The sequence below is a fragment of the Seriola aureovittata genome, chromosome 4, assembly GCF_021018895.1.
Source record: "Seriola aureovittata isolate HTS-2021-v1 ecotype China chromosome 4, ASM2101889v1, whole genome shotgun sequence".
NCBI classification, from domain to species: domain Eukaryota; kingdom Metazoa; phylum Chordata; class Actinopteri; order Carangiformes; family Carangidae; genus Seriola; species Seriola aureovittata.
In genome coordinates this window covers 12,244,241-12,268,821 of record NC_079367.1, presented here as the reverse complement: position 1 = coordinate 12,268,821, position 24,581 = coordinate 12,244,241, and the positions used below count along the sequence as shown (strand labels likewise).

Genomic DNA, 24,581 nt, shown 5'->3' with positions numbered 1-24,581 from the left:
CAAATTCCACAAAACATGTTTATCGTGTTGATGCATTCATTATGCTAGAACAATGCTAAGAAAAAAATCCCCACCTTCCATGTAATTAGTTTGATTGATCAAACTCCTGGATTTAATGATTGCTGTGAATAGGTCAGAATCAACAAGGAGGTTAAGCTTGAAACCTGTAACACCTGTAACCTGTGTTACAAGTGCTGGTGGTATAGTGGTTATCAAGAGCTGACTCCATGTTGTGACCTCCTCTGCAGATCTGCAAACGAAATTCTCTCATATATAGTCAGACCTTCTCCGCTCTGCCCTGCCAGTATTACTTGAGTCTTGGTACTCTGTATAACAAACTTATATTTTTGATACATTAAAAGTAACACTTTTTCATTGCACAAAAGAAGACAACTTTTGACGTTTCGACCAGAAAATGTCTGATTAGACAATAAGTAAATTATAAATGTCTAAACACAAGCAGCTGCACAAAAAACGTGTCAAAATAATGGATTGAATCAGAATTGTTTGATTAAACAATGAGTAAAAATGAGTTTTGGTGAGAATTTAACGCCAGATTTCTGTACTTTGACTGTTTCATGACGTGCACAAATTTCTGTCAGTAGCAAAAAAAAAGTTATGTTCCATATCCAGTCCTTTCTTTCCTGAATCTAAACATGTATAACAACAAATAGTACCAATTTCCATAATCTCATTTGTTTATAGGAATTATATATAGAGCATATTCAAACTACTAGATGAAAAAATACATATTTATAGCTATTCACAATTCTTTATTTTTTTTTTTAAATGACAGTCACATATTCTAAAGGTGCCGAACACCACCACAGACAATAATGTAAAGCTAACATGTGACCAAACACTGCAACAAGTTTCATCCGTGTCTTCATGACTCTTGATCCCTCCAGCCACATCAACCGAGTCTGCGCTGCTTTGATTTTGTCCTTCGTCCTCCTTCAAAACCAGGGTGACAGGAACATGCAAACATAAGGAGGAGGACAGTTGTTTATGTCAGTGGCTCTGCGCAGGATGTTGCAGTGATCATTTTCAAGTCTGTCACCACTTTTGGGTGCATACAGGTGCTGTCTGAGAATCTAGATCGCCCGGGTGTGGAGTTTATTTGCCGATTCTCTGAACCACCCAGTCCTGCTGGCAGAGGGGACAGCGGTTGTTCTGCTTCACCCAAAGGGACATGCAGCAATTATGGAAGGAGTGGTTGCACTCCCCCCATACAACTGAAAGACAGAAGAGGAAAAAGCAAGAGAGAGAGCGATAGGGAGTGAGTCAATGAATGAACATCTGAACATGAGGGTTACTCAGATCACAGTAGAACAATATTACTGAACAGTGAATTAAACTGATGTTTTACTGTTACAAGTAAAAGTCCTGCATTCAAAATTCAAATTCAGTTAAAGTACATAAGTATTAGCATCAAGTAAAAGTACTCTTTCTGCAGAATGTCACATTTCTGAATAACATATATTATTGGAGTAGAATTATTTGTGCAATAATGTTTACATAATTTTAATGTTGGAGTTGGTAATGGTGGTCATTTAAATGACTATGGCTGAGGAGCTTGTGAATATCCTCTCTGGGGATCAATAAAGTATTATTTTAACCTATAATAATCAATCATAATTTGTTTGTTGATTTTATCTTGTATTATTAATCTGAATCTGCAAAGTTACTTGTAACAAGCTAAATGTAATGCAGTAAAAAGTGCAGCATTTCTCTCTGTACTATAGTGGACTGTATGAATAAGGTATCAGAAAACGAAAGGTACTCAAATACAAGTACCTCAAATTACACTGAATTACAGTACTTGAGTAAATGCATTTTCAAAACGCTGGGGTTTGAGAACGAAAAATACACCCCAACACTTATTATCTATGCAACCTCAGATACGTGTTAGCCTTTAGTCTGAAATGAATCAGCCTTTTAAAGATGAATAAAGAGTGCTTGGCTTGTTGAATCAGTGTGACAGCTTAGTCAGACCAGACAGTGTTAGCTGGGCTGTGCTGTAGTGTTGGCATGGTCTTACCAACACAATCCTCCTGTTTGTTTTCCGCCTGGCATCGGAGACAAGCGTCTGCAAATCAAGGAAAATGCGTTTCAGTGTTGATACGCTGGGATTTCAGCTATTAGTGGGTATATTAGCAGCGCTAGCTACATTAGCCGGTATCCGAGCTATGCTAAGCTAGCTGTATAACGCTGACACTTACCCATCACCTGTACCCGACAGATGGCACAGGTGTCGCATTCAACGTCCCAGCTCCACATCGCTACAGCATTCCACTTCTTTAGGGAAAACATCTTGTCCCCGCCCGACTTAGAGCCTGAAGAAGTGTTGTGAGAGAGGACTAGACCCGGCTCGTCACCGTCATCCATCTCTGCTGCTCAGTACTCAAGGTAACGTTAGCCAGGCTAGCTAAGCTACACAAAATGGACGAAAACAGTTCAGTATTGCTATCGAGTGCTAATGCTAGCTGGGTTAGCAACTGTCTTGTCTATATAGCAACAGGAGAGGGCGCTGTTTCCTAGCAACTACATCATGTCTGTATAGCCCCATCTTGCATGGACAATAGTATAGCAGAAAAAGAACTGAGTTTTCAGGTTCAGTATATTATGTCAAACAGGTGACAAATGTCTTTTATCAGGCTTAACATTGTACAGGTTACAGGTTTATGCACACTGATTAACATATAGATATGGATATGGAGATGTTTAATTCCCTTGTTTTGACATTCACGTTTTTGTTGAAAGTGACTTTTTGAAGATTCATCCAATTCTTCTTATTAAATACACTCTATAGACCTTTCCTTACCGACCTGACCGAATTGTAGCATTTATACAATAAAATATTCCAACTTGATGCAAAGAAAAGGAACTGTATCCAGAAATTTCGAAAAAATGGTCCAGTCAAGTGAACAGCTAAAGCGGCCCAACTTCTCCTTCAAAATACAGAATACAAATACCAAGCATAGTTTAATGAACCTGTAGTCAGTCTGTGAATCATTGTTGCTTCCATATATTTACATACTGTATATGTCTTTATTCAGCTTTGTAGTGCTGTAGTATTTTTACAGTTCTCAAATGACGAATATTTCACTCTTCAAATGCAACACATTTTTGATAGTTACCACTTATTGTAACGTTGTCGGTGACGGCATTACAAAAAGTAGTGACTAGTAAAAATCAAAAGCTGTGTAAGCCCCAGCATGCACTTAATACAACAGACAACATAGACATTAAATTCTAGTAGGGCTTTCAGTTAAAGGACTTGTTAACTGGCAAGTATATGTAAACCCTAAAACATCATGTGATGGTCGCATACACGCTGTCTGTTTTGCATCACTTCTGCCCTCATACAGTCTATGCTCTCTAAGATGAAGTGAGCTGAACAGACCACACAGCAACATCTGTTTTTTTCTTGAGAATTCCTCAGTTCAGATGGGAGTGTGCTGCCATATCATCACTGATGTAGTTTAGTTTAGATGCTCGTTCCTTAATGAATTTACCACCAGTGACACACAGTAATCTAGTTAAGGTCACGTACTGTGCAAGGCCACGTGACAATTTGAATAAAGTCTCTTATAAAGTCTTATAAAATCCACCTCACATTGGATAACATTTACATTTATTTTGATATGGTGACATACAGATGAAAGAAATCCTCTGAGCTAGTCTGGAGATACTTGCATGTTAAATCTTTCCTGTACATTTTCAAATGTTTTACACCAACTGGTCATGACCTTGAACTCCAACATAGGGTGTATGGATTTTTAATCAACCAATCAATCAGTGTGCAGCCCTCTGCAGTGTCTCTGCAGTGCAGACCCAAGATCAGTGTTAGTGCACCAGGAGATAAAAGATACTGTTCAAGCTTCCTCTACTGCTCCTTCAGAAAGATTTGTTTGTGGTGCATCATTTGTCCCAAACAAAGAGAAACTAGATGTCAAAGATGATTATATCTAACAGATTTATACGGCAGTCCAAATGCCAGATGCAGGGATGACAGGAAGAAGCGACAGATTTAAAGATTTCCTTCCCCTTTTCCTCTTGAATTACACTTTAATACAGCAGAAAGTGTGTAATGAAATATTTAATCATCTGTGAATTTCCAGCTTGGCCTGATGCTCTGATGACTGAAGGACCATGCCGTTCCCACTCCATTAAATCACTGGACACATGAGTGTGAGATATAGGCGGTGATTCGGACGCCTGGAACCAGGTTAAGTAGAGTTGGCTCCTCTTACGTCGATATATCAACTTATCTGTCTGCTCCATAAAAATGATAAATTGCATAGTAAATTTCCTTGACTCTAAATATGTGGATTTTCTTGGCTGTTGGGATTTGATTGATTACTGTGACAATTGGATGGTCATAGAGAAACTTTCTCAATAATATGTATGAATTAGATTTATTTCTCCACCAGAGGCTACACAATTATTATAGTTCCGTGAAATGTTTTTGAACATAAAACCAATAAGAATTTATAAGCTAATAAAACCCAACAACAATTTCGTTTTGTAATTGATCTGGATATTGAGGCCATTTTACAGTAAATTTTATTATTCTAAATGTCTTTCTTCATCTGTTTGATTGAGTTATAAAAAAGGACATGAGCTGAGCAATGAAGCAGTGCCCAAGCAATCACGGCTGCAAGAAATCTAAGTTAGGAGGTAAGTAAGTAAGTAAGTCAAATGCCTGAAGATGAGCTAGTGAAATATCAACATTAATCCTGTCCCACATGGGAATATAAAACACTGCTATATATCAAAATCACATTGTGTATACTTTCAGTTAACATGGATAAATAATAATAATGATCTTTTTCCTCCTCTTCCAGGCTTTGTCCAAGTAACTGTTTAAATATTCGTTACACAATGTGGCACAAGACTATTTCAGTATCATTAACCTGCTCTGGTGTATATGCTTTATTCACACAGACAAGGGCTTGATTACCAACTGGGCAAAGCAAGAAGTCCTGAGACTCCAAGGGCCCAAAATGCTCACTTTGGATCACCTGGTTTGTGCTAATTTAACTGAAATTTTGTATGGCAACATGCAAAAATATTGGTATCCTAAAAATATTGCAGCTGCTTTAGTTTCACATCTTGAAGCCCTGTCTTGAAGAAGGTCCCTGAGTCAGAATCTGGTTTTAAGACCTTCAGTGTTTTTTTTTTTTGTGCATTTAATTCAACTACCAAACAGCACATATGGGAGTAAAGAAAGCTGTAGCATAGAAAAACTGTACACATTTCCTAGAGAGTGGGAGGTATTAAGAGGGGCCCTGCAGGAAAGATGTGCTCCCTGTCCATCATAGGAGGTTAATCCAGCCATGCCATAGACATAAACTCCCACTGATTAACATCTCCTTTGCACATATTCTGTCATGTTGTCCTCCTCACTCTGCTGCTGCAGCACATTAACCCCAACGTATATGCTGTTGCTTGATGTAAAACTGCAGGGTCAAACTTTTTTGATATGCAAAGGACGCTGGCCATTCTGTATCCTAACTTGTCAGGAGTGCTTTGACAGCAGTAGAAGGGCACGTTCCCGATCGTCCTTGAATGCAGCAGAGGCCGGAGCGTCACGCACTGATCTGCACGCACAGCTGCACTCCCAAGTAGACTTACATCCACTCAGTAGATGTGTGTGCTGCAGGACGTCAGGAAGCTTTGAGACAGGACTTGTGAACCTGCAGTGAAACTAGCGAATCATTAACTGTCTCAGGGGGAAAACTTTTATTTCAAAGAAGTGGATCCATCATGACTGCAAGGATCAAAGGAGCAGCGGGCCGGGACAAACCAGTGCCTCAGAGCCGAGCAACAGGTAATTTACTGGGAGCAGATGTGGTCATGTGATTCTATACTAGTACGCCTTTCAGGTAGTGACATTAGATAGATGCATTAAATTAAGCGATTTACCTAAATCACGTTATTATTAGGCTACTCGAGATTTAGTGAAATTTAGCCTATTTACTTAATTTCAAGGCCCAATAACACATTACCCATCGGTAGGTTAATAGCAGTGTAGATGTGCATGGCTGTAATCGTTCACTTCACACGCATTTGACATTGAACCGGATCAACATTGAATGACAGTTTTACAAACTCCTACAGTAACAGTGAATGTTGGGGCGTAGCATCAGCAGCAGCAGCAGCGATCAGCTGAAGCTTACAAGACTTTTTTTTTTTTTTTTTACCTAAAAGCCAATTAATGAGCAAAGCGATTTCAGCTTTGTTTCACTACAAACAGGTGCATTTAAGGATGGGAGGCACAAAAGCTCAATGATGCCGTAAACATTTTAAGGTCTGCATCAGAGTGCATTTGTGAGTTCATGACTGGCCTTTAATAAGGAACATAGGTTTAATGAACGTTGTTTTGTTTTTAATATGTATTTAAATTTGCATTTTTGCTATAGATGAGGATTAAACACATATTACATATTGTTTTTTTATTATAATTAATGTATATTTCTATGATATTTGATAGTATTGATGATATTTTACTTTATGGTATTTTATTTTTTACAGTACTACTACAGCATTTGTACTTTTCCTTTACATACAGCAGTACATATATATCATCATGGCCTTTGTTATTCACCTAACAACACAGAAATAAATAAGATGTTGAAGACAAAAGGAGTTTATAAGAAGGTTTTATGGCAAATGTGTTTGATGTTTTGTTTTTGTGTCATTAAAGCTTCGATGTACATTTTAGAAAACACATTCTAAGGAATGCTAACTTTCAGGCAGAAAAAAAGGACAGTAAAAACTTCTAGTTTATCAGCGGTTGTTAGAGAGAGGATCTTAGCTTCGAGTTGGTGGAGACAAATATCCAGACAAATTACTCTGGTGGATTGATGGTAGACATTACTGATAGCCTAAATATTGGAAATTGAAGAAGAGGGGGAAAGAAAAGAGCAGTTTCTGGGGAAAAAAAACTGGATGGGTATGTTTTTACTTTTGCCAGCAGCTGACTTCTTGAAGGGTGTGTAACGAATACAGTAATTTACTGTTGTCCACAACTATTTGTACATGATCAGAGACAAAGTGATTTCAGCTGTTTGAAAGTGATATGTACTCTTCTGTAGGATTTTTTATTTTGCTTATTAATAAGGAACTTGTTGTGTATTTCAAATAGCCTGAGCGTTAAAAGCTGATGTTTGATTGTATAAAGCAGAGAGAGTTTTTTGTTACGGTTACAGCGAGCATTCAAACTCAATGGAATTAATGTCACTTCTTTCATTGTGTTGTAAACATGATATTTGAAATGGGCAAGCTGGGGACATGGGGTTTGGATCATATCATTGTGTTTAGAATGACTAAATTAAGTTAAATAGAAATACATCAAATCAAATTAGGGTTGTTTTGTTAATCTTGAAATATGCAGGTAGGCAGCTGCCAAGAGACTCACAGCTGGCACGCATTCGGTGTAGTTTATTATGTTTCAGTCATCCTGCACTGTGCCATATAACATGACTGAGGGTTTCTCTCCCAGAAATGATAGTAAGGGTCAGGAGAGCTCTGTGGCTGGTGCTGGGCATGCTCTCTCTGTCCCTGCTGCTGGTGGTGCTGGGAGTCTACACAACCACCCGAACAGAGAGCCTGAATGTGACTGGCTACACCTCCGGGGTTATTGTAAGTTGTCCTTTATTTGTCTCTTGGTAATCGTGATTTAGTCAGATGGCGAGATGAAAGATTTATAAAGTAAAAAAAAAAAACTCAGGAAAAAAGCTGGAAGTTTTGAAACACATCAAAAACATGCTACAGCATGTGATATCCATTATGAAATCAAAGCTGCAATCCTCCGGCCAACAGTTTTGATTCGCTCATTGTGGGCCTTGAGACGGACACAGTTTTCGGTGGGCTGTGAAACTGATGATTGACACTTTTGTGATTCAGTCAGACGTCATCATGAGCACTTCCTGCAGTAATTAGTCAGGAGCTCGGCTTTGCATGCAGGCCTCCGACTTTCAAAGTGGAAGAACATGATGAGTCTTCTGGAAGTGCTGCCAAATTCCTCCCTAAACTACATCCGGCAAAATCAGTCTCTGGATGAATGTGTGGTGAGATTTGACCCATGGTGCTCCTGAATCATATATCATTTTATAGCTTTAATACCTTTTACAACATTATGTAACATAAAATGCACTATATGTTTTTAAAGTCGTACCACATGAGCAATTTCCATATAACTGTTAATTGCTAATTATGGCATGTCACTCTTCATTTTGTTGATTTCTTTCTGCCTTGGAAGAGAACCAAACCATAGCAAGGTGTACAGTTTGCAATGAAAATGAACCATATTTCTTCATCTTTTTGTTCTCTGCAGCTGACCCTTGGATCGTTCCTAGGACTTCTGGGACTCCGCCTTGAGGAAAACCGCAAGCAGCTGGTATAATCTTCTGCTCCTCTTCCTGTAACTCTTCATCTTAAAACACATATGTACAGTCACACACTATATCTACACTACGCCCTTATGTTTTCCCTGTGCACACCCATTCCTGACCCGCCAAGAGGGAGTTTACTTTGGCAGAGAGATACAGTACGTTAGCGCAGTGAGCAGCAGCGCTACAACACGCGGCAGACATCTTGTGGGCTCCCACTGTGACACCAGGGACTTTTAATATGTATCAAAGAGTAGGCTTCTTTTCCCCTGTTTATACTATCCTCAAATCTTATCCCATGTCTCAACCCAGCCTTCACTTTTGCAATGTCCATATTTTTGCGGGAGACAACAATTTAAATCCTGGCTGGGAGTTAGAGGAGAAACACAAGAGGTAAAGTTGCAATAGAGATGCAAAGTGGGAAGAAGTGGGCCTTTCTGGTTCCAGATGTAAAAGTCACGCTCACTTTTCTCAAAGACAATGTTATGTGACTCCCAGTTGAGCCTCAGCTATGACTTGGAAGTGCATGAAACTCTCACTTAAACTTAAATCATCAGTACGAAAGATTAAGAACACTGGTCTGCCTGGGCCACGTACAGCATGACTACATGTCAGATGCTACTTCCACATCTGAACCAATCCTGACGTACACACAGGAAATCTTCCTGGCTGTCAGTCAACACTGCGGGATAACAGGCGCAATTATCCCAGATGGGCCAGAAATGGGCCTAGGACCCCAGTGTATGTCGGGCCAGAACCTTTTCACCAGAAAAATGTTGCCGTCTTTGATCTGTTCTTTATTAATAAATGATTCTCAGATGTAATTAATTGACAGCTTTCACAGAATGAGCCTATGAGACTCTAACATCTGGTATTCATTGAATGTACTAGGTATGTTCATGTTATTTTATTGAACCTTTTGTTGAATCTTTTTTTTTCCAGATGTCCGTCCTGTATACTGCTTCTTTTAAATGTTGCAGTAGCAATAAATAGAAAAACAGACCTAGATGCATGTGATGTGAATCACACCTCTGCTGCTCATTCTGTCTTATCACAATAGTGTCATTTTACAAAGTGAAAACCGTCTAAAGAGGTACAGAACTGTAATAAGGTACATTAGCTTCCTATAACTAACATATGGCTGTTAACACTATGAGAACAGGAAATTAGGTAATTGTTGTACTATGTATATTGCTGCTGAGGTAATTGCTGTGGCTTATTTGAAAAAGTTCTCCCAGTAAATCAAAAGTTAATTAGCTCTTCCTTCATTTATCAGATTTCATGCCTAATGTCAAATATTTGTGGCACCTTTTCCACATAATTTCACATGTGTAGCTATGTAGTCATTCATTATTATCCTGTGTCCAAGGATAGTCAGTTGTCTGTCTCTCTTTGGTCTGGAGTAATATATTCAGTGCTTATAAAACATATTCTCGCTGCTTGGATGTTTTATTGTTTTATTGATTTACAACATTGAATCAGATTAAATTTAATGTGCCTTTTTTGAAACTGTTCAACGGAAAAAGCCCCTGTAATGCCTCAAAGTAAAAAGAAATCTCCACAATGTGATCTAAAGAAATGATTAGGTACTAGGCTAACACTCAGTAGAGTCCATACCTCCACCAAGGCCAAAGAATCCTACACGTCTTTTGCTTTCAATTATAACTTTATTTCTTTATTTATAGTCTCACAGCTGTATAGTTTTATTACCTGTGTTATGACATCAGCATTTATCAATTCATAAAGCTCTACAGTTGTATGAATCGTAGCTGTGCCACAACTGCTTTTGTTTTTGTGTAATTTTATTAACTGCATGTTGAATGAAATACTGATGTAAGCATCCCTTATTGATGCTGGTGCCATATGCACTGTTCCTTATTATTAATAATAAGTACAACTCTGTGTGGAATGAAAATCATTCTTTTTGCACAACTTTCTTCTGCACCATATTGTGCAAACTAGATGTCAACACCATGAATGCGTGAAATCCGTTCAGTATGTTTTACGTAATCCTGCTGACACACAGACACAGGTGAAAACATAACCTCCTTGGCAGTGGTAATAAAATCCAAAATCCATGTTTTCATTAGTATTTGCACACGTATTCCCCCACTTTAGCAGTCCTCACCTAAATAATAGTGTTGCCAATTGATTTTAGACATTATAGAATTAGTTAAATGGAGGGTCACCTTTGTGGAGTCAATTGATTGTAAGATCCAACATTTGGTGAGTCAGTCTGGTAAGAAAACCTATGCTTTTTCTGTTGATGAGTATAAAAAACTCACATTAAATCTGCTTTGATTCAATTTGGTAAGGCTATATAAAAAGAAACCTTCCTTCTATATGTCATCCTCCAGGCATGGTATTGCTTAATCAAATAAAAGATTCACCTTAAATTCTCTGATACTATTCATTCCAGGTTTTGGATCGAGCTTGTTGTGCTTGGATTTGGTTTCATGTTTTCATCCTTTTCACTGCTGAGAGAGACGTTTTGTGATAAGTAACTCAGTAGATTCAGTGTAGGATAATGATTAATAGTGGAAATTCATTTTCCATTTTTGATTTATCTGAGTGTTTTCTGGAATGTGTTAAATTTGGACTGTGATTAATGAAGAGCTGGAATGAAGGAGAGATAGAGTCTGTTGAGAATCTCAGCTCTGCACAGCCGGTGTCTGTACTGTAAGCAGTACAGAGAGTTATCACAAGTATTTAGCTTTCTTCGCTATGAAGTAGGCAGGACTAATATTATGATTTTAAAGAGTTGCTGTTTAAACAAAGAGGATTACCATATTTATGTTCTGAGACTATATCTGACCTTTGGAGACTTGCTTTAGGAGTCTAACCAGTGCTGAGCACAGTTGAGAAACACAAATCTGGAGTAAGCTTTACACAAATTGAAAAATCATAATATTTGTGCTTTTTCCTTTGTTCCTCCTCAAGCTGACGGCGGCGATTGTATTCCTCAGCTTTGGGATCATCACCTCTTTTCTTTGCCTGGTGATTGATGGCGTCTGTATTGTCTTAAACATGGTGAGTTACCTGCACTTGCATGCGTATGCTGTAACACTAGAGACAATAGTATTTGGGGATGAAACACAGCAGTAACAGTAGACCGTGAAGCGAAAATAAACCGCTGTGCTGGTTGACTGTGATCCACCTGGATAGCCTCTTCAGCCGCAGTGTGTACCAACACCACTCTGCTGGCAATATTGACATATTATTAAACATGGAAAGAGTTCCCACATGTTATAGCCCTGTATTTATAACAATTGCCAGCTGTGTTTTTTGCTTTTTAACCTAAATAAATTAGCAGTTGTGAAAGCATAGTGTGAGGAAAAAAAACAACTTTCTCTTTGGTCTTGGACACTTAATATGAAAGAGGGTCGATCAGTGCAAGAGAACTCTGTTTCTCTGCAGGAAGTCCAGTTGTCTTTGGCTTAATACATCCAGAAATCTGAGGACCTGGATGACTGATATTTACTGAATGTGATGGACGTTACCGTGATAAAGAGTGAGCTGCCTCCCTTAAAGAACGGTCAACAGGTTAAAAAAAAAAAAAGCAAAGCACAGACCTAAACAAAAGCTAATCATCACTTTCAATCAGGCTTCTCTATTCCATATATAATACACCTGCTTTAAAGAGGGCCCGCAGTTAATTAATGAAACCTGAGGCAAGGACTCACACTGTAGCTAACACTATATTAGTACACTATTAGGAGCTAACAGTAGCCGACGTTCTCTGTCAGAACATTCAGCGATGTTATTTTCTAACGTGCCAACTTACTTGCGTTCTACTTTGTGCCATGAAGTTCACTTACCTCCTCCTCCTTCTTCTTCTTCTTTGGTTTTCCTGGCATGGTGGACTGCCAATAGGTGCATGCCGTCACTGACTTTAGTGGAGGGTGTAACATGACTTTGTACAGAATACTGGATATTAAACCTGTTAAAATAAAGCCATTTGAACCTGAAATAGTTTGCCCCCTGTCTCTAACAGACAGCTTCACAAAATCTAACGTTAGAGGGCTGAAAATGATTTCAGTGATAGCACATTTTTTTAAGGGCCGTTGAGATGAAATTTAGGTGTCTAAAATCCCCAATGCTTCATTCATATCTAATTCACAATTGCTATGAGTGATGCATTTGAGTCTTGTTTTTGTCTACCTTCAATTTACCGTAGTTTGACTGGTATTGTCTTCGTCATTTTAAATTGTAAAAATTACAGTAAAACTATGACCCTGCTCTGAGCACTGTGAAGTCTTGGTAGCCTGGAAGCAAAACCTCTCAAATGTAAAGGAATTGAACTGAACTTTTTCATTCATTCAGATGTATTTAATCTTTCCGGTATTTGTCACCTCTGACTCTCAAGAATATTATGATTATTATTTATTATTATTATTTACCCTCCCTGTGAGATTTTTGCAACATGTGCGTGACTGTCTCACTGTCTTTTTCTAGTTCAACAGACGCTGTGCTGGCCAAAAAACCCTGCCCCTGTTTTACACTTGTTTATTGTACAGATTCAACAACATGTGATCAAAATACTGTAAATACCACATATTATACTGGCCTGTCAGTTTTGTTTTGAAGATCTCTGTGTTTACCTTTTTGGACCAAACAGTAACATAATCCAGGCTAGTGTAGATGTTACATTTAAGCAATGTTTTACACAATAATGTTTGGTTTTCTTTAGAACAGATCCTGCCACTTCAATCAGACGGAGCTCAGCCCCTGAAAATACGACATTTAGTTGAAAGTACAAAAAGCTTCTGGATGGTTCTGGGTTCCTTCCCTGAATTTTATTGTGCCAATATGTTTCAGACAAATATCAGGGCCCACCGGAGAAGGAAATATTTCTTATTGGTGCAATAAAATTCAGTAAAGGAATCATACCACAATCTTGAATTCTTTGTACTTTCAACGAAATATCGTGTGCGCGTGCTTCTTCTTTATGGTTGAAAACAAAGTTAAAAATGGAATTACATTTACTCTAGCAACACAAAAGATGAACTAGATTTTGATTAATTTTTAACTATAGATCGCAGCAGTATTCTCCTTTGAAAAAATGAGATGATATAAGGTTATAATTACAGCACTATTGTACTAACAATATGTAGAAGTGCTAATTTCGAAACTTACTGTAATTCATGTCATCATGCTTTAGTATGTGTGAGACTGTCTCTTGATTCTTGCACTGACTGGTTAAAGTTAAGAGATAAAAGCACAACATTTTACCCGGCTTCAGCTTATTCCAAACCAGATAAGGATCTTCTTCTCCATATGTCTGTGTTCCTTTTTATACTATATAATAAATAGAATATATCTTATGTTCATGGTATATACATATACATATACATATAGTTGAATACTTAAAGAAATGTTGGATCAAATTTATAATGTAGCCAGTAGATACCAGAGTGGCTGAATAGAGAAACTGTTGGGCTGATGAGTAGATGGATGACAGGTGTGCTGGCAGACACATAGTCGTGTCTCCATGACTTCAGAGGACGTTACCCTAACCTATGTAATGGGTACTTGCTTTTTGTTCCCATAAGGAAGTTCCCATAATGTGACTGTGTAAACAGACCAAAGGTCCCCACAACATGAGTAATACCTCAACCACACACACACACACACGTCACGGCTGTGACTGTGACATAAACATCATTTGGTTCAGTGGAACTGAGAATCGCTTTTGAGAAGCCCTCTTCAATTTTTCACAGACTCCAAACTCAACATTTGTTTACTCGCAGTCTGGATTATCTTGTCGAATAAATGTCAGTTTAACTTGTTTTTTTTTACTTCTGTCTTTTATCCTGAATTAAGATTGATTGGGGTTGTGGGAGTGATATTTTTTCATTTGTTAACTTTTGCCAGGACATGCGTCCACTGAGAGCAGAGAGATGCCAGTATTACAGCAGTGGCACCAGCTACGTCTATGAAAATTTCTACACCTCAGTGAGTAAGGATGTGTGGATGATACAAGGAAAATATACTGCCTTGAGCCTAATTGAGACAAGTAATCACAGTCTGAATTAATTAATTATGGCAAGCTTGGTCAGCTATTACCCAATTTTCTCTTAGAAGTATAGGCCTTGGAGGTAGTTTTCTGCTGAAGTTGTGTTGAACATTTCTGTGTTGTATTTGCAGGGAGACAGTGACAACATTTTGAACTGTGTTTTCTTTATCAGGTGTCATGTTGGAATCTAAAGGAGTCTTGTACCATGACAGTACGAAGTGGAACCTGCTACTGCTGCGACCTGTACGACTGCGCCAAGTGAGACGATGCATCGTTAATCTGTGATGTCATATCAGTATATTGTTATCACTGCCATATCAGCGCAATTTAAACAAAGTAACACACAATATCTGCCAAATTATCCTGCCAACTATTTCAGAATTGACATGGGTTTGTCTTCCCACTTATAAGTCTTTTTTCTAAGAATCTAAAAATCATCTTTATTAAGCTGTTGTTTTGTTCTGCAGCGGAGGCTACCTCAACAACTACTATGAGTTTGTTGGAGTACGAAGCTGCGAGGAAGTTTTCACTCTTTATATCTTGATCTGCACACTCACTGGCCTGAACCTCGTGGCCCTCTTCACAGGGATACTGACCACAGCGGTGCTTGGCAGCATCAAGGACTCGGTAAGTCACACACACACACACTGACACATCTTCATAAAAGTCCAGACCATTTAGGCTCACCATTAACAATAAATTGAAAAGTTCCTTTTAAAAATTGTTGACAGTAAAAAGAGACGGGTTTTGAGGCTCACAAACTTTGGTTTGGCTTTTAAATATTCGTTGACAGGAAAAATATATTTTCTAACTTCTAATCCTGTGTCTCTGTGTCAATTGTTCATTTATCTCTTGTTACATTCTTGTTCATAAAAAAAATGATTTTTGAGTATTTTTATATCAACATCCCTCTTTTATCCCCTCTCACAATTAAACCCTGTCTACATATTATGTTTCACTCCTCACATTGCTGAAGCTAAAAGATGCTCTACTCTAGTTCACTGTGACTTTAAAGGTGCATTTATTGTTTTTTGGCCATTAGGTGGCAGAATAACTCCAGGACAATGTGAGCAGAAGCGTCATTAGCTGCATTTGTTTTTGACTTCAGCGGACTCGATAGTCGACATGAAATGCCGGTGACCGCGGAGTATAAAGAGATTGCCATCAAGTCAGAAACATTTAATTCGTTCTCAATGGCTGATCTTGCGGCATGTGCAGCTTTTCTTTGATTTTTTTTTTTTATTTGAAAATACGAATGTTACCCTCAATATGTCAGACTGCTCTGCAAAATCTATACACACAGTTTACTCATTATATTACACATAAAATCTAAATAATGTTTTATGAAAGCACTGAGGGTAATGGGTTGAGGTGTATGGGGGAAAAGTCAGACATGGAATAACCAGTAGAACAGCACTTAAAGATAACATTTTTTATTTATTCCTGTTATACTGAGAACCATATCAAGGTCACCATATTGCCAGGGGGGTGAAAAGAAAAGAAATCTAAAGGATAAGAAATGTGACCTACAAGGGCATTAGGCCTACTTCTTTTACAATAGCAAAGTGCAAATGAAAACTATAGTGTGGTGTCTATATGTAAAATATGAGCTGCCAGAAGGAGGAGATCAAATGAATTGCATCAACTTTGAGATAGATAACCATAGAATAAAAACAAACCACACATACCATACCATGTGTATCAGTGAAGCTTTAAGCCAATTAGGACAAGGTTCTGTTGTCACAGAGGTGGCTCCCACTTGGTGCAGCTGGAGGAGAGCAACTGCAGAGCCTGACTCTGAAAACTACAGCCGCCTTGCTCCCACAAGGTTTTAATGTCATGTGACATTGTGACAGTCTGCAGCGCCGGTGAAAGTCGGACAACATTTCTAACCATTATGCATTGTCTTAAGTCCAACATGCATCAAGTTAAGTCAGCGCTGCGGAGCGATACATTAAGTTGAACGCACCAAACCTGCCCTGCAGTAACATTGGCTTTCCTGCCTTTCAGCCAACTGACTCATCCCCACCCACCTACTCAACTTTTTCCCAATTCCCTAATCAGCTCTTAGTAGGCTATTTATACTGGCCCATTTCCACCCATTCCCTGCCAGACTGTCTATTGTGCTGTCCATGCTGGTGCTTTCCAGCCTTTCTTGCCTGGTTTTTGACTCTCTGTCTGCTAGATTTTGCCTTTTACCTGCCTGCCTGTTATCAGCCACTGCTGGTTACTCGTTGCTTTTGCTTGCTTCTGCCTGTCGAGCCTTAATATAGGTGGACTATTCTGAACCTGTTCTGAATTGGCAGGGGACTATTTTCTCTCACACTGTAGCGGAAAACGTAACATTAGGTGGAACATGAAGTAGTGTGGACGGGGTTGCAAGCACATGCTGGTAGAGCAAGCTTACATTACCATTAAAAATACCATTTTTTGTTTCGTCTTACAGTTTTTCCAAATAAGACGAGGCAACAACTCACACTTTCTCACCCAAAAACCATCCTCCTTCTGCGCTCGTTCAGATATCCTGGATGCTAGTTGCTCTCACAGTTTTGCAGCGTTTAGTCAAATTCAACTTTGTGAGAGGTGAGAGGTGGGATAAGATCACAACAGAATCTTCAGTTTTTATGAGGAAAAATCGCTTTAACTTGCAGGATTCCACTATTGTATAGTGAGCCGAGACTAAATGGCAGCCAAAAAATCTATGGCATGTTGTATCCAGCCAGATGCACCGCAAAGATGACCTGTAGCACAAAGTCTGCCATGACAAAGAAAATTGATAGGATCGGACCACAGGGTAAAGCCTTAACCCTCCTAACCTCAAGCCACTTTATCATTTTGCACTGTGTGCACAAGGAGAAATGGATAAGAAAGCAGTGGGGGTGTGTCATGGAGTCCAGAAAATATTGTCCATATGGTGTCCACTGCATTGCAGGCACAATGTGGGACTCATTGTGCGCAGACTTTATCTGGTTCAGGGTATGATGTAAACTGAGTCTCCAGACCTGTCAGTTAGCATTATGCCACCATGATCAGCTGATGAGATTTACACTGAAAAGACAAATGGAAGAGTGAATTCAGGGGAGGCCTGGAGTTCATTACAAACATCTCAGAGATGACTATAACAAAAACTATTATTCTGTACAGCTTTGAAAGGGAAATAGCTTTTGATTTCAGGACTATTACTTATTATTCTGGTTGCATGACATAGCATGGTCAACACTTTAGGAACAGGGTGACAACACCCCCATACATAGGGCACGAGGGGTCACTGAGTGGTTTGATGAAACCAAATGAGGGAATATCTTTAGGAAGAATGTTCATCCCTCCAGTAGAGTTCGGACACTTGTAGAATCAATGCCAAGGAGTACTGGAGCACTGGAGCTGTTCTGGTGGCTCAACACCTTACTGCTTTATGTTGGTTTTTCCTTTAATTTGTCTGTCTTGTATATGGGTTCCAGTTAGTTCACTGTCAGCTTAATTTCTCAGATAGTAGATGGAGAAAAGTGATGAAACTTAATATAATTCGAGTGAGTGCTAAGGAGTGTTGTAATGTGTGTGTAATAATTTGATTAAATATTTTCTGGTGGGAAAACAGAGAAGGTCAATGATATGGTCTTTAGTTGTATTTACATGTAATTTGCTAAATGTGGAGCTCCTTCAACAGCATACCAACATTCAGGCACATACTGCACGTTGGGGGAGAAAATGAGTCTGCTTTATTTGTGAGTGAGTGTGAGCGTTAAGAGCCTTGCATGCTGTGGTCAGGTGGCTGGAAAAAAGACACTGCCAAGTGAAAACCGCTAAACTGGTAAACACATATTAAGTTCACATCTGTCCAGATGCTGTTGTGTTGTAACACCGCTCTGGTGTGCCAAGGCTGTCGTTTGAATTATATTTCCTGTCTCGGTCCCGACATATTTTGATGGTCATTTGTAATATTCTGAAGCCTGTATGGACTTTAAATAAATCAATAATTATGTTAATTTTTTCAAAATATATCTTTACATCAAATTTTTTAGAGCAAGACAAACTTAAAACAACTTGAGATCAGCTCATGTACCTGTGTGAAGTACCTGTGGTGCTTGAGGTCATTCTTCCCTCTTCTACTGCTGCAGCCAGAGCTCTGTCTCCCTCTCCCATAAGCACCAGAGTAATGGTGAAAGCGTCAAAGATAGGATGTGAAGTTGAGAAAGTGGGACATGAAATCTGAGACACACTGATAGCTGTATGAGCAGGGTTAACCCAGACTGTCTCCATATGCCAAGCCCCCATCCATCGGCGGGGTTTATCAGAAGCATTCCTTCTCTCTCCTGCTTTTCCCATCAAACTTCTTCTCATATTGTTGTTGAAATCATATCATCATATTATTGCGGTTTACAGTCTGAAAGGAGATAATCATGTTTACTATAGGAGCAAAAACAAGTGTCAACAAAAGTTTGGTTTCCATTGCTCTCGACCTGCTGATTTTGATGTCAAATGATAGCATCCATTTTGACAGTTTTAGGTAAATGGCTCTCAAAATAATAACTGCTAACACATACCAGCTATATAATAATATAATAATAATAATAATATGATTTAGGCTTTACACCAAGATAAAGTTCACTGTCCCTATAACTTATCTTATTGTTTAGAGACCAGTGTGAAGAGAAAGGAAGAACAAGAACTTTGTTGATAATTGATTAATCATTTTGTCATTTTCATTGATTTTTTTATTTCTATATTTTATTTTATTTTATTTACCAAGAAAAATTGCTAAAAATTCATAGTTTCCAGCTTTTCAGCCGCGCTTGCTTAAAACAGAGACTCTGTGTCTGTGGTCTTTGGGGAGATGATTGAACTCCGTGCTGCCAGAGATTGATCTGATATGGACCCCACAACAGACCACACAGCCTGTGTCCTGCTGTCCTCCTTCTTTTCATTATATCATGCAAAAAGTATTCTTTAGGTAAATAACATTATGTGCTACAATTTTAGGAAGCAGACTCCCTCAACTGTCATAAATCACTGTTATTATATCAGTTGTTAATCTTTGTTTTCACTGTGGGAATGGGGCTATTCAGATTTATTCTTTATGTTCTTAAATTTAATATAATTCAGTCTTTAAATCATTAATCTGTCAATTGCAACCACATTCCATATTTACATATCTATGATGTGTAGATACTTCAAATTAACATCCATTTATGAGATAAAATTTTATGACTCCTCTGTCATGAAGTACATGACGTTGATGGTGGTGCAGTGACTAATTGTCTGGAGTTGCCTGTCCCATGAATGATTATTTGTCATGTAAAAATATTTACATTAATGCTTTGCAGATGTTTTTTTTTGTCAAATTTATAGATTTCCAGCAGCAACAGTTTTGGGTTTAACCTTGTGAGTGTTGCAGACAGACCACCCAAATGGAGACTGACACAATAGTGAGGCACAGTCATCAAAGACTTCTGCAAACCACACCACAAAAATGAGCAGACTGATCGTCACTAACCAAGTGGCAAATGTACCAAATAGTAATTGAAAAAAGGAAGCCAGTTAATTTCCCTTCATGAGGGTTCTCACTGTTTTCTAACATTTGATTTTCTTAGTGAAGTCGATGGAACCGAGCTGAAGCAGCTGGAATGCAGAATGATGCATAGAAAAGATTCAGAATCTGACATTTAACAGATGGAGCTTCACGTTCCTTCAGGCACAGCACTGAAGTTGTGCTCGCAACAGCTGATTGGCCTCCACTGTTTCATTCACTCTCTATCATAAGCTGTTTGGCCACCAGGTGCAGGTGTACAACGCGTCAGTCATAACCTGACACTTCTTACTGTTACTGTTACTTCGTATTGTGGAAATCCAAGACTTGTTGGAATTGTGATGGGTCCAACTGGCTCGATGCTCATTTGGGAGGTGAGACAATTGCGATGTAAACATGATAAACAATGGTTGAATGTGACTGTTGACACATTCACACTGTATGTGTGTGTGTGTGTGTGTGTGTGTGTGTGTGCGTGTGCGTGTGCGTGTGCGCATGCGTGTGTGTGTGTGTGTGTGTGTGTGTGTGTGTCTGCGTGTTTTTCTTTTTTGTGTCAGAGGAGTAGCAGCCCTGTGACGAAGCCCTCTGAGAGCACAGCATCTTCCCCTACAGCTCCTCTGCTGACGGATGCCAACACACACACAGTTCACCAACTCCACCCAGTCCGTGTGCAGTCTACACACACACACACACACACACACACAAACACACACACACACACACACACACACACACACACACACACACATATCCACAAGCACAAGATAAGCATTACAAACATACATGTTTGTATAGTCAAGTTTCTCCTAATGTTTTTTGCTCATGAGACTAATCATCTTAGTCATGCAAACAACATAAACCTCATCTCAACCCAACATCCATCCATTAAACATCCTTTTAAAGCAGAGAGGTTCAAAGTCTGACAGTTTGGGCTCCACCTCAGACAAAACTGAAACATCTTGAACCTTGATATTTAGACTGTATTTGTTTACACTTAAGCATGATGCATGAAATGTACCCATGGATATACAGAAATCTACCACAGGCTCACACTGATACTGAAGAAATCTTAAAGACATGAGTTCAAGGAGTATCTTTATTCTGATTCCTATGAGGAATTTTGAACATTTATTCTCAATTGACAACAGAGACAGTGATATCGTCGGAAACTTTAAGTCACACTGAATCTAACAGTATGTGTATCATACTGTATCTGTGCCTTCAGATTTTAGTTATTCAAGCATGTGCGACAGCTGGTGGGGTAAAGAACACATCGCCTTAATGGCTTATAAATGAACAATCAGCATCTAGAAATAGATCAACTTCCATGAAACCAGTAAAAATACTTTTTAGAGGTGAATTTGTATTCATTACTCAACCTTATTTTTCAAAAAGTTTCCTTCCCCACTCACCACATTTTGATTAATATCTTTCAGCTCTGGCTAACTAACATATACTGTACCAATGAGAAACGGCTAGTATTAGTGATAATGGGATGCTAAGTGATGCTGATAAACATTGACACAGATTGCACAAAGTTAGTTCTACAGGTCATGAGAAATGAACAGTGAGAGTCCCAAACCATCAACAGGTAGCACGGGTTAAAAGCACAGAAGTCACACGACTAAAGTCAGAAATGTACTGCTCTTTGACATCAGGTCGTTCTGGTAATTATATTTATAACGTAGCATAAAAATCATTCTCTTTCCTAAAAGTCTGCCATGCATGCAATACATGCCAGATGTGTTATGTTAGTACATACGTACATTGTACTGGGAAAGAAATTCAGCCCTGGCCTTAGCACATTCCGCCCCCCTGACCTCCCTCCCTCCCCTACCCACCCGCCTGCTCCAGTTCTATCCTAGTGGGACCCATTCGGGTCGGGTCGTTAAAGGTTGATTACACATGTCAGCCCTTGTCACTTGAACATAAACATGTCGTTTTGGGAACTGATGCCTCACACGAATTCCAGATGTTGACTAACAATAAAATGTTAGGGGGTTGTTTTTTTTATGTGAGGACAATCTTTTGTAAAACTGTCCACCATCTTTTAGCATCATATACAATGCCGTCCAAAAGTCTGAGACCACTTTCCCATCAGACCCAATCCATGGCAATCCGTGGCTCTGAGATGATCCAACATGTTCCACCCATTACTTTTTTCGATATCAGTCATTCTGTTTTTTTGTTTTTGTTACCCCACACGTTCTTGTAAATCTCACTAATGATGTCACCTGGAAACTCAATACGCAATAGCTGTCCAATGTATTTATGTTCTGTGATAGTTTATTGTTAGCGGTAGTCAAGTTACCTGCACAGAAGGGATTCACAGGAAATGATGCAGCATGTAATCCAGCATTCTTTTTTTGTAAATTTATCTTTTTTATCTAAAATTTATCTAAATGTATCTATTATTAAATATCAGACTGGTTTCCTCTCGTAACACCTGATCAGACATTTTGGCTGCTAACCAAACATTTTCTACTGCCGCTGCTTGAAATTTAAAGCTTTCAGCAGCTACTGGAAATGCAGTGTATTTGCCTCTGAGGTTTGCACTGACCACAATGTTTCATCAAAAAAAAGCATCTAAAAAAAGCAGTTTTTGTGGAAAAGTTGTGCTGTTACTAAAGAACATAAGTCTTGACCACCCACATTTGATCAACTGATTCGATATTCGGTTGTGGAATTTCAGCTTTGATTTAAAGTGTAATAAACCCATGTGTTTAGCACCGCGAATGCTGTATTTTCATCAGAACAAGAAACCAGTTTCTATAACCTTCACTATACGACTGTTTACTGGAATTGACATCAACAGAAAGTAATCAAAGCTCATTCTTGAATCTCAAATCAGCAGTTCGATAAAAACAGTGAGATTTGGGTAAACGCTTGTAAAAAGCTTGTAAGTGGGTGTTGAGTCACCTATATTTGTTAAATCATTGGCAAAACAAGGATTTCATTTTTTTTTTTAACAAACAATACTAGAGATTATTGTGAGATCACTCTTAACATTTGTAATAGATTATCACAAATTTCAGTGTTTAGTGCACATAAAAGACTTGGAAGTGTGTGGTCAGCTTCTTTCTTTGTTTCCTTTTTTCTCTTTCTTCTCTTTCGTTTTACCTGTCTTTCTCATCCAGGGAGCCTCGATGTATTTCACTCCAGCAGAAAAGACAGCTGCCTCGCAGAGCTTTCCCTCAGCATCGACTCCTCACTCAGAATCCAATCCTCCTCCCTTCGCCCCGCTGACCAGCCTGCTGCCTTTCAGAGACCACGACCTCTCTGCATGAAATCCACCAGCAGCTTTTCAATAGAAAATGACCGAAAACATACATACAGAAAGGGATAAAGAGATGAGATGCTTTGTTATGATTATTATTATTATCATTAACTTTTGTCAATGTTGTGAGGAAGGGAAGCTGGAACAACTAAAAGACAGATATGTTGGTCTGAACATTATGTAGAAATATAAAGATTTTGTTTTTCTAAATATCCAAAAGCAGATGTGGGAAGATTCATGGAAAGAGTTTCTTGTTACTTTCAATTGTATGCAAAGTTAATAACATATTTTACAATAATTTCTCAAAAACATAAAGGTCTTAAATTGTAAAATGTTTGTAAATGAAACATGATGTAGTATAAATGTGTTTCATCAGTCCATTGCATGTGTACACAAGGGTGTTTAAACTTTAACTCTTTAACAAACATCAGTGAAACCACACATAAGAGTTAAAATCTCATGTTAACATAAATAAAATTGAATAGTCCAGCAGGTTTTTGTAATAAATATGTATGGATTTGTGTGTGGTGTCACCTTTGTGGGTGTTTAAGTTTGATTTATGTCCCATTAGGCACCTCAAACACATGATTTACATACTGTACATACATGTTATGTTTTTTTGACTAACTGTTCTGTAGAATACATTTTGCTTCACAAATGTACTTCATACTGAACTTTTTATAATGTGTCAGGTTAAACTGCAAACTGTATCAACAGTAATTGATGTAACTTCAGGATTGATCTGATGACTCAAAAAGACAAACTGACTGTGCTGCCATTAAACTGAAGTGAGGACAGTTTAACTTGAATCTGATCTTGTGGACACTAACTTTTACACATAAGGGATTAATCCTGGAAAATTGTGATTAAATAAATGATTTGTCAAAAGAGATTGGTCTGGAGTCTTTAAGTCATAATATATGTGGTGGATAAAAACCAGTTTAAGTATAAGAACCTGATGACATACTACGTATGTAGGGATTGTCTAGGATGTTTGTGTTTGTCTTATGAGAGACAGTTTATAAAGATTAGGTTTGAAAGTGAATAGTGTTTAATTTGTGTTGTGATTCTATTTTAATCTTTTAATCTCAGTATCTGTTATGCACACGTCTTTATACTTGTATGTGTTTACATTGTATGTCTTTCTTTGTGAAGCACTTCAGTGCAAAACCAGTTTGCTTTTTAAAGTGCTATATAAATTAAATAAAGTTGAAACTTGAAAGGGTGCAAATTTACCTTTTACTTTTACAGGACTACCATTTGTAAAGTTATATTTTGGCTAAATCCATTTAAAGTTGCTGTGTAAGTTTTCAAATGTGGTTTGTTGTTGGGACCGGCCGGTGGTGGTGCTGTTGATGATGGTTG

At 38.4% G+C, this 24,581-nt stretch overlaps 2 protein-coding genes across 6 annotated transcripts; one reads left to right on the top strand and one right to left on the bottom strand.

The window, feature by feature from the left end:
• Window positions 1-752: 752 nt before the first annotated feature.
• rnf7 (ring finger protein 7) lies at window positions 753-2,449 on the bottom strand. Its single transcript, XM_056373167.1, has 3 exons — window positions 2,223-2,449; window positions 2,042-2,089; window positions 753-1,235 (listed from the first exon to the last, which is right to left on the bottom strand). The coding sequence occupies exons 1-3, from the start codon at window positions 2,386-2,388 to the stop codon at window positions 1,117-1,119; spliced, it is 333 nt and encodes a 110-aa protein (XP_056229142.1). The 5' UTR covers window positions 2,389-2,449; the 3' UTR covers window positions 753-1,116.
• Window positions 2,450-4,153: 1,704 nt separating this feature from the next.
• Window positions 4,154-24,108, top strand: LOC130167165 (transmembrane protein 255B). 5 transcript variants are annotated; one of them, XM_056373113.1, is made up of 11 exons: window positions 4,154-4,683; window positions 4,951-5,030; window positions 5,760-5,836; window positions 7,511-7,650; window positions 8,345-8,407; window positions 11,340-11,429; window positions 14,274-14,354; window positions 14,588-14,673; window positions 14,883-15,042; window positions 20,497-20,601; window positions 23,077-24,108. In XM_056373113.1, the coding sequence occupies exons 3-11, from the start codon at window positions 5,773-5,775 to the stop codon at window positions 23,224-23,226; spliced, it is 939 nt and encodes a 312-aa protein (XP_056229088.1). In that variant the 5' UTR covers window positions 4,154-4,683; window positions 4,951-5,030; window positions 5,760-5,772; the 3' UTR covers window positions 23,227-24,108. The 5 variants fall into 5 exon arrangements, with proteins under 5 accessions (XP_056229088.1, XP_056229086.1, XP_056229087.1 ...); XM_056373111.1 differs by having other exon boundaries at window positions 5,738-5,836; XM_056373112.1 differs by having other exon boundaries at window positions 5,529-5,836.
• The last annotated feature ends 473 nt before the right edge of the window (window positions 24,109-24,581 follow it).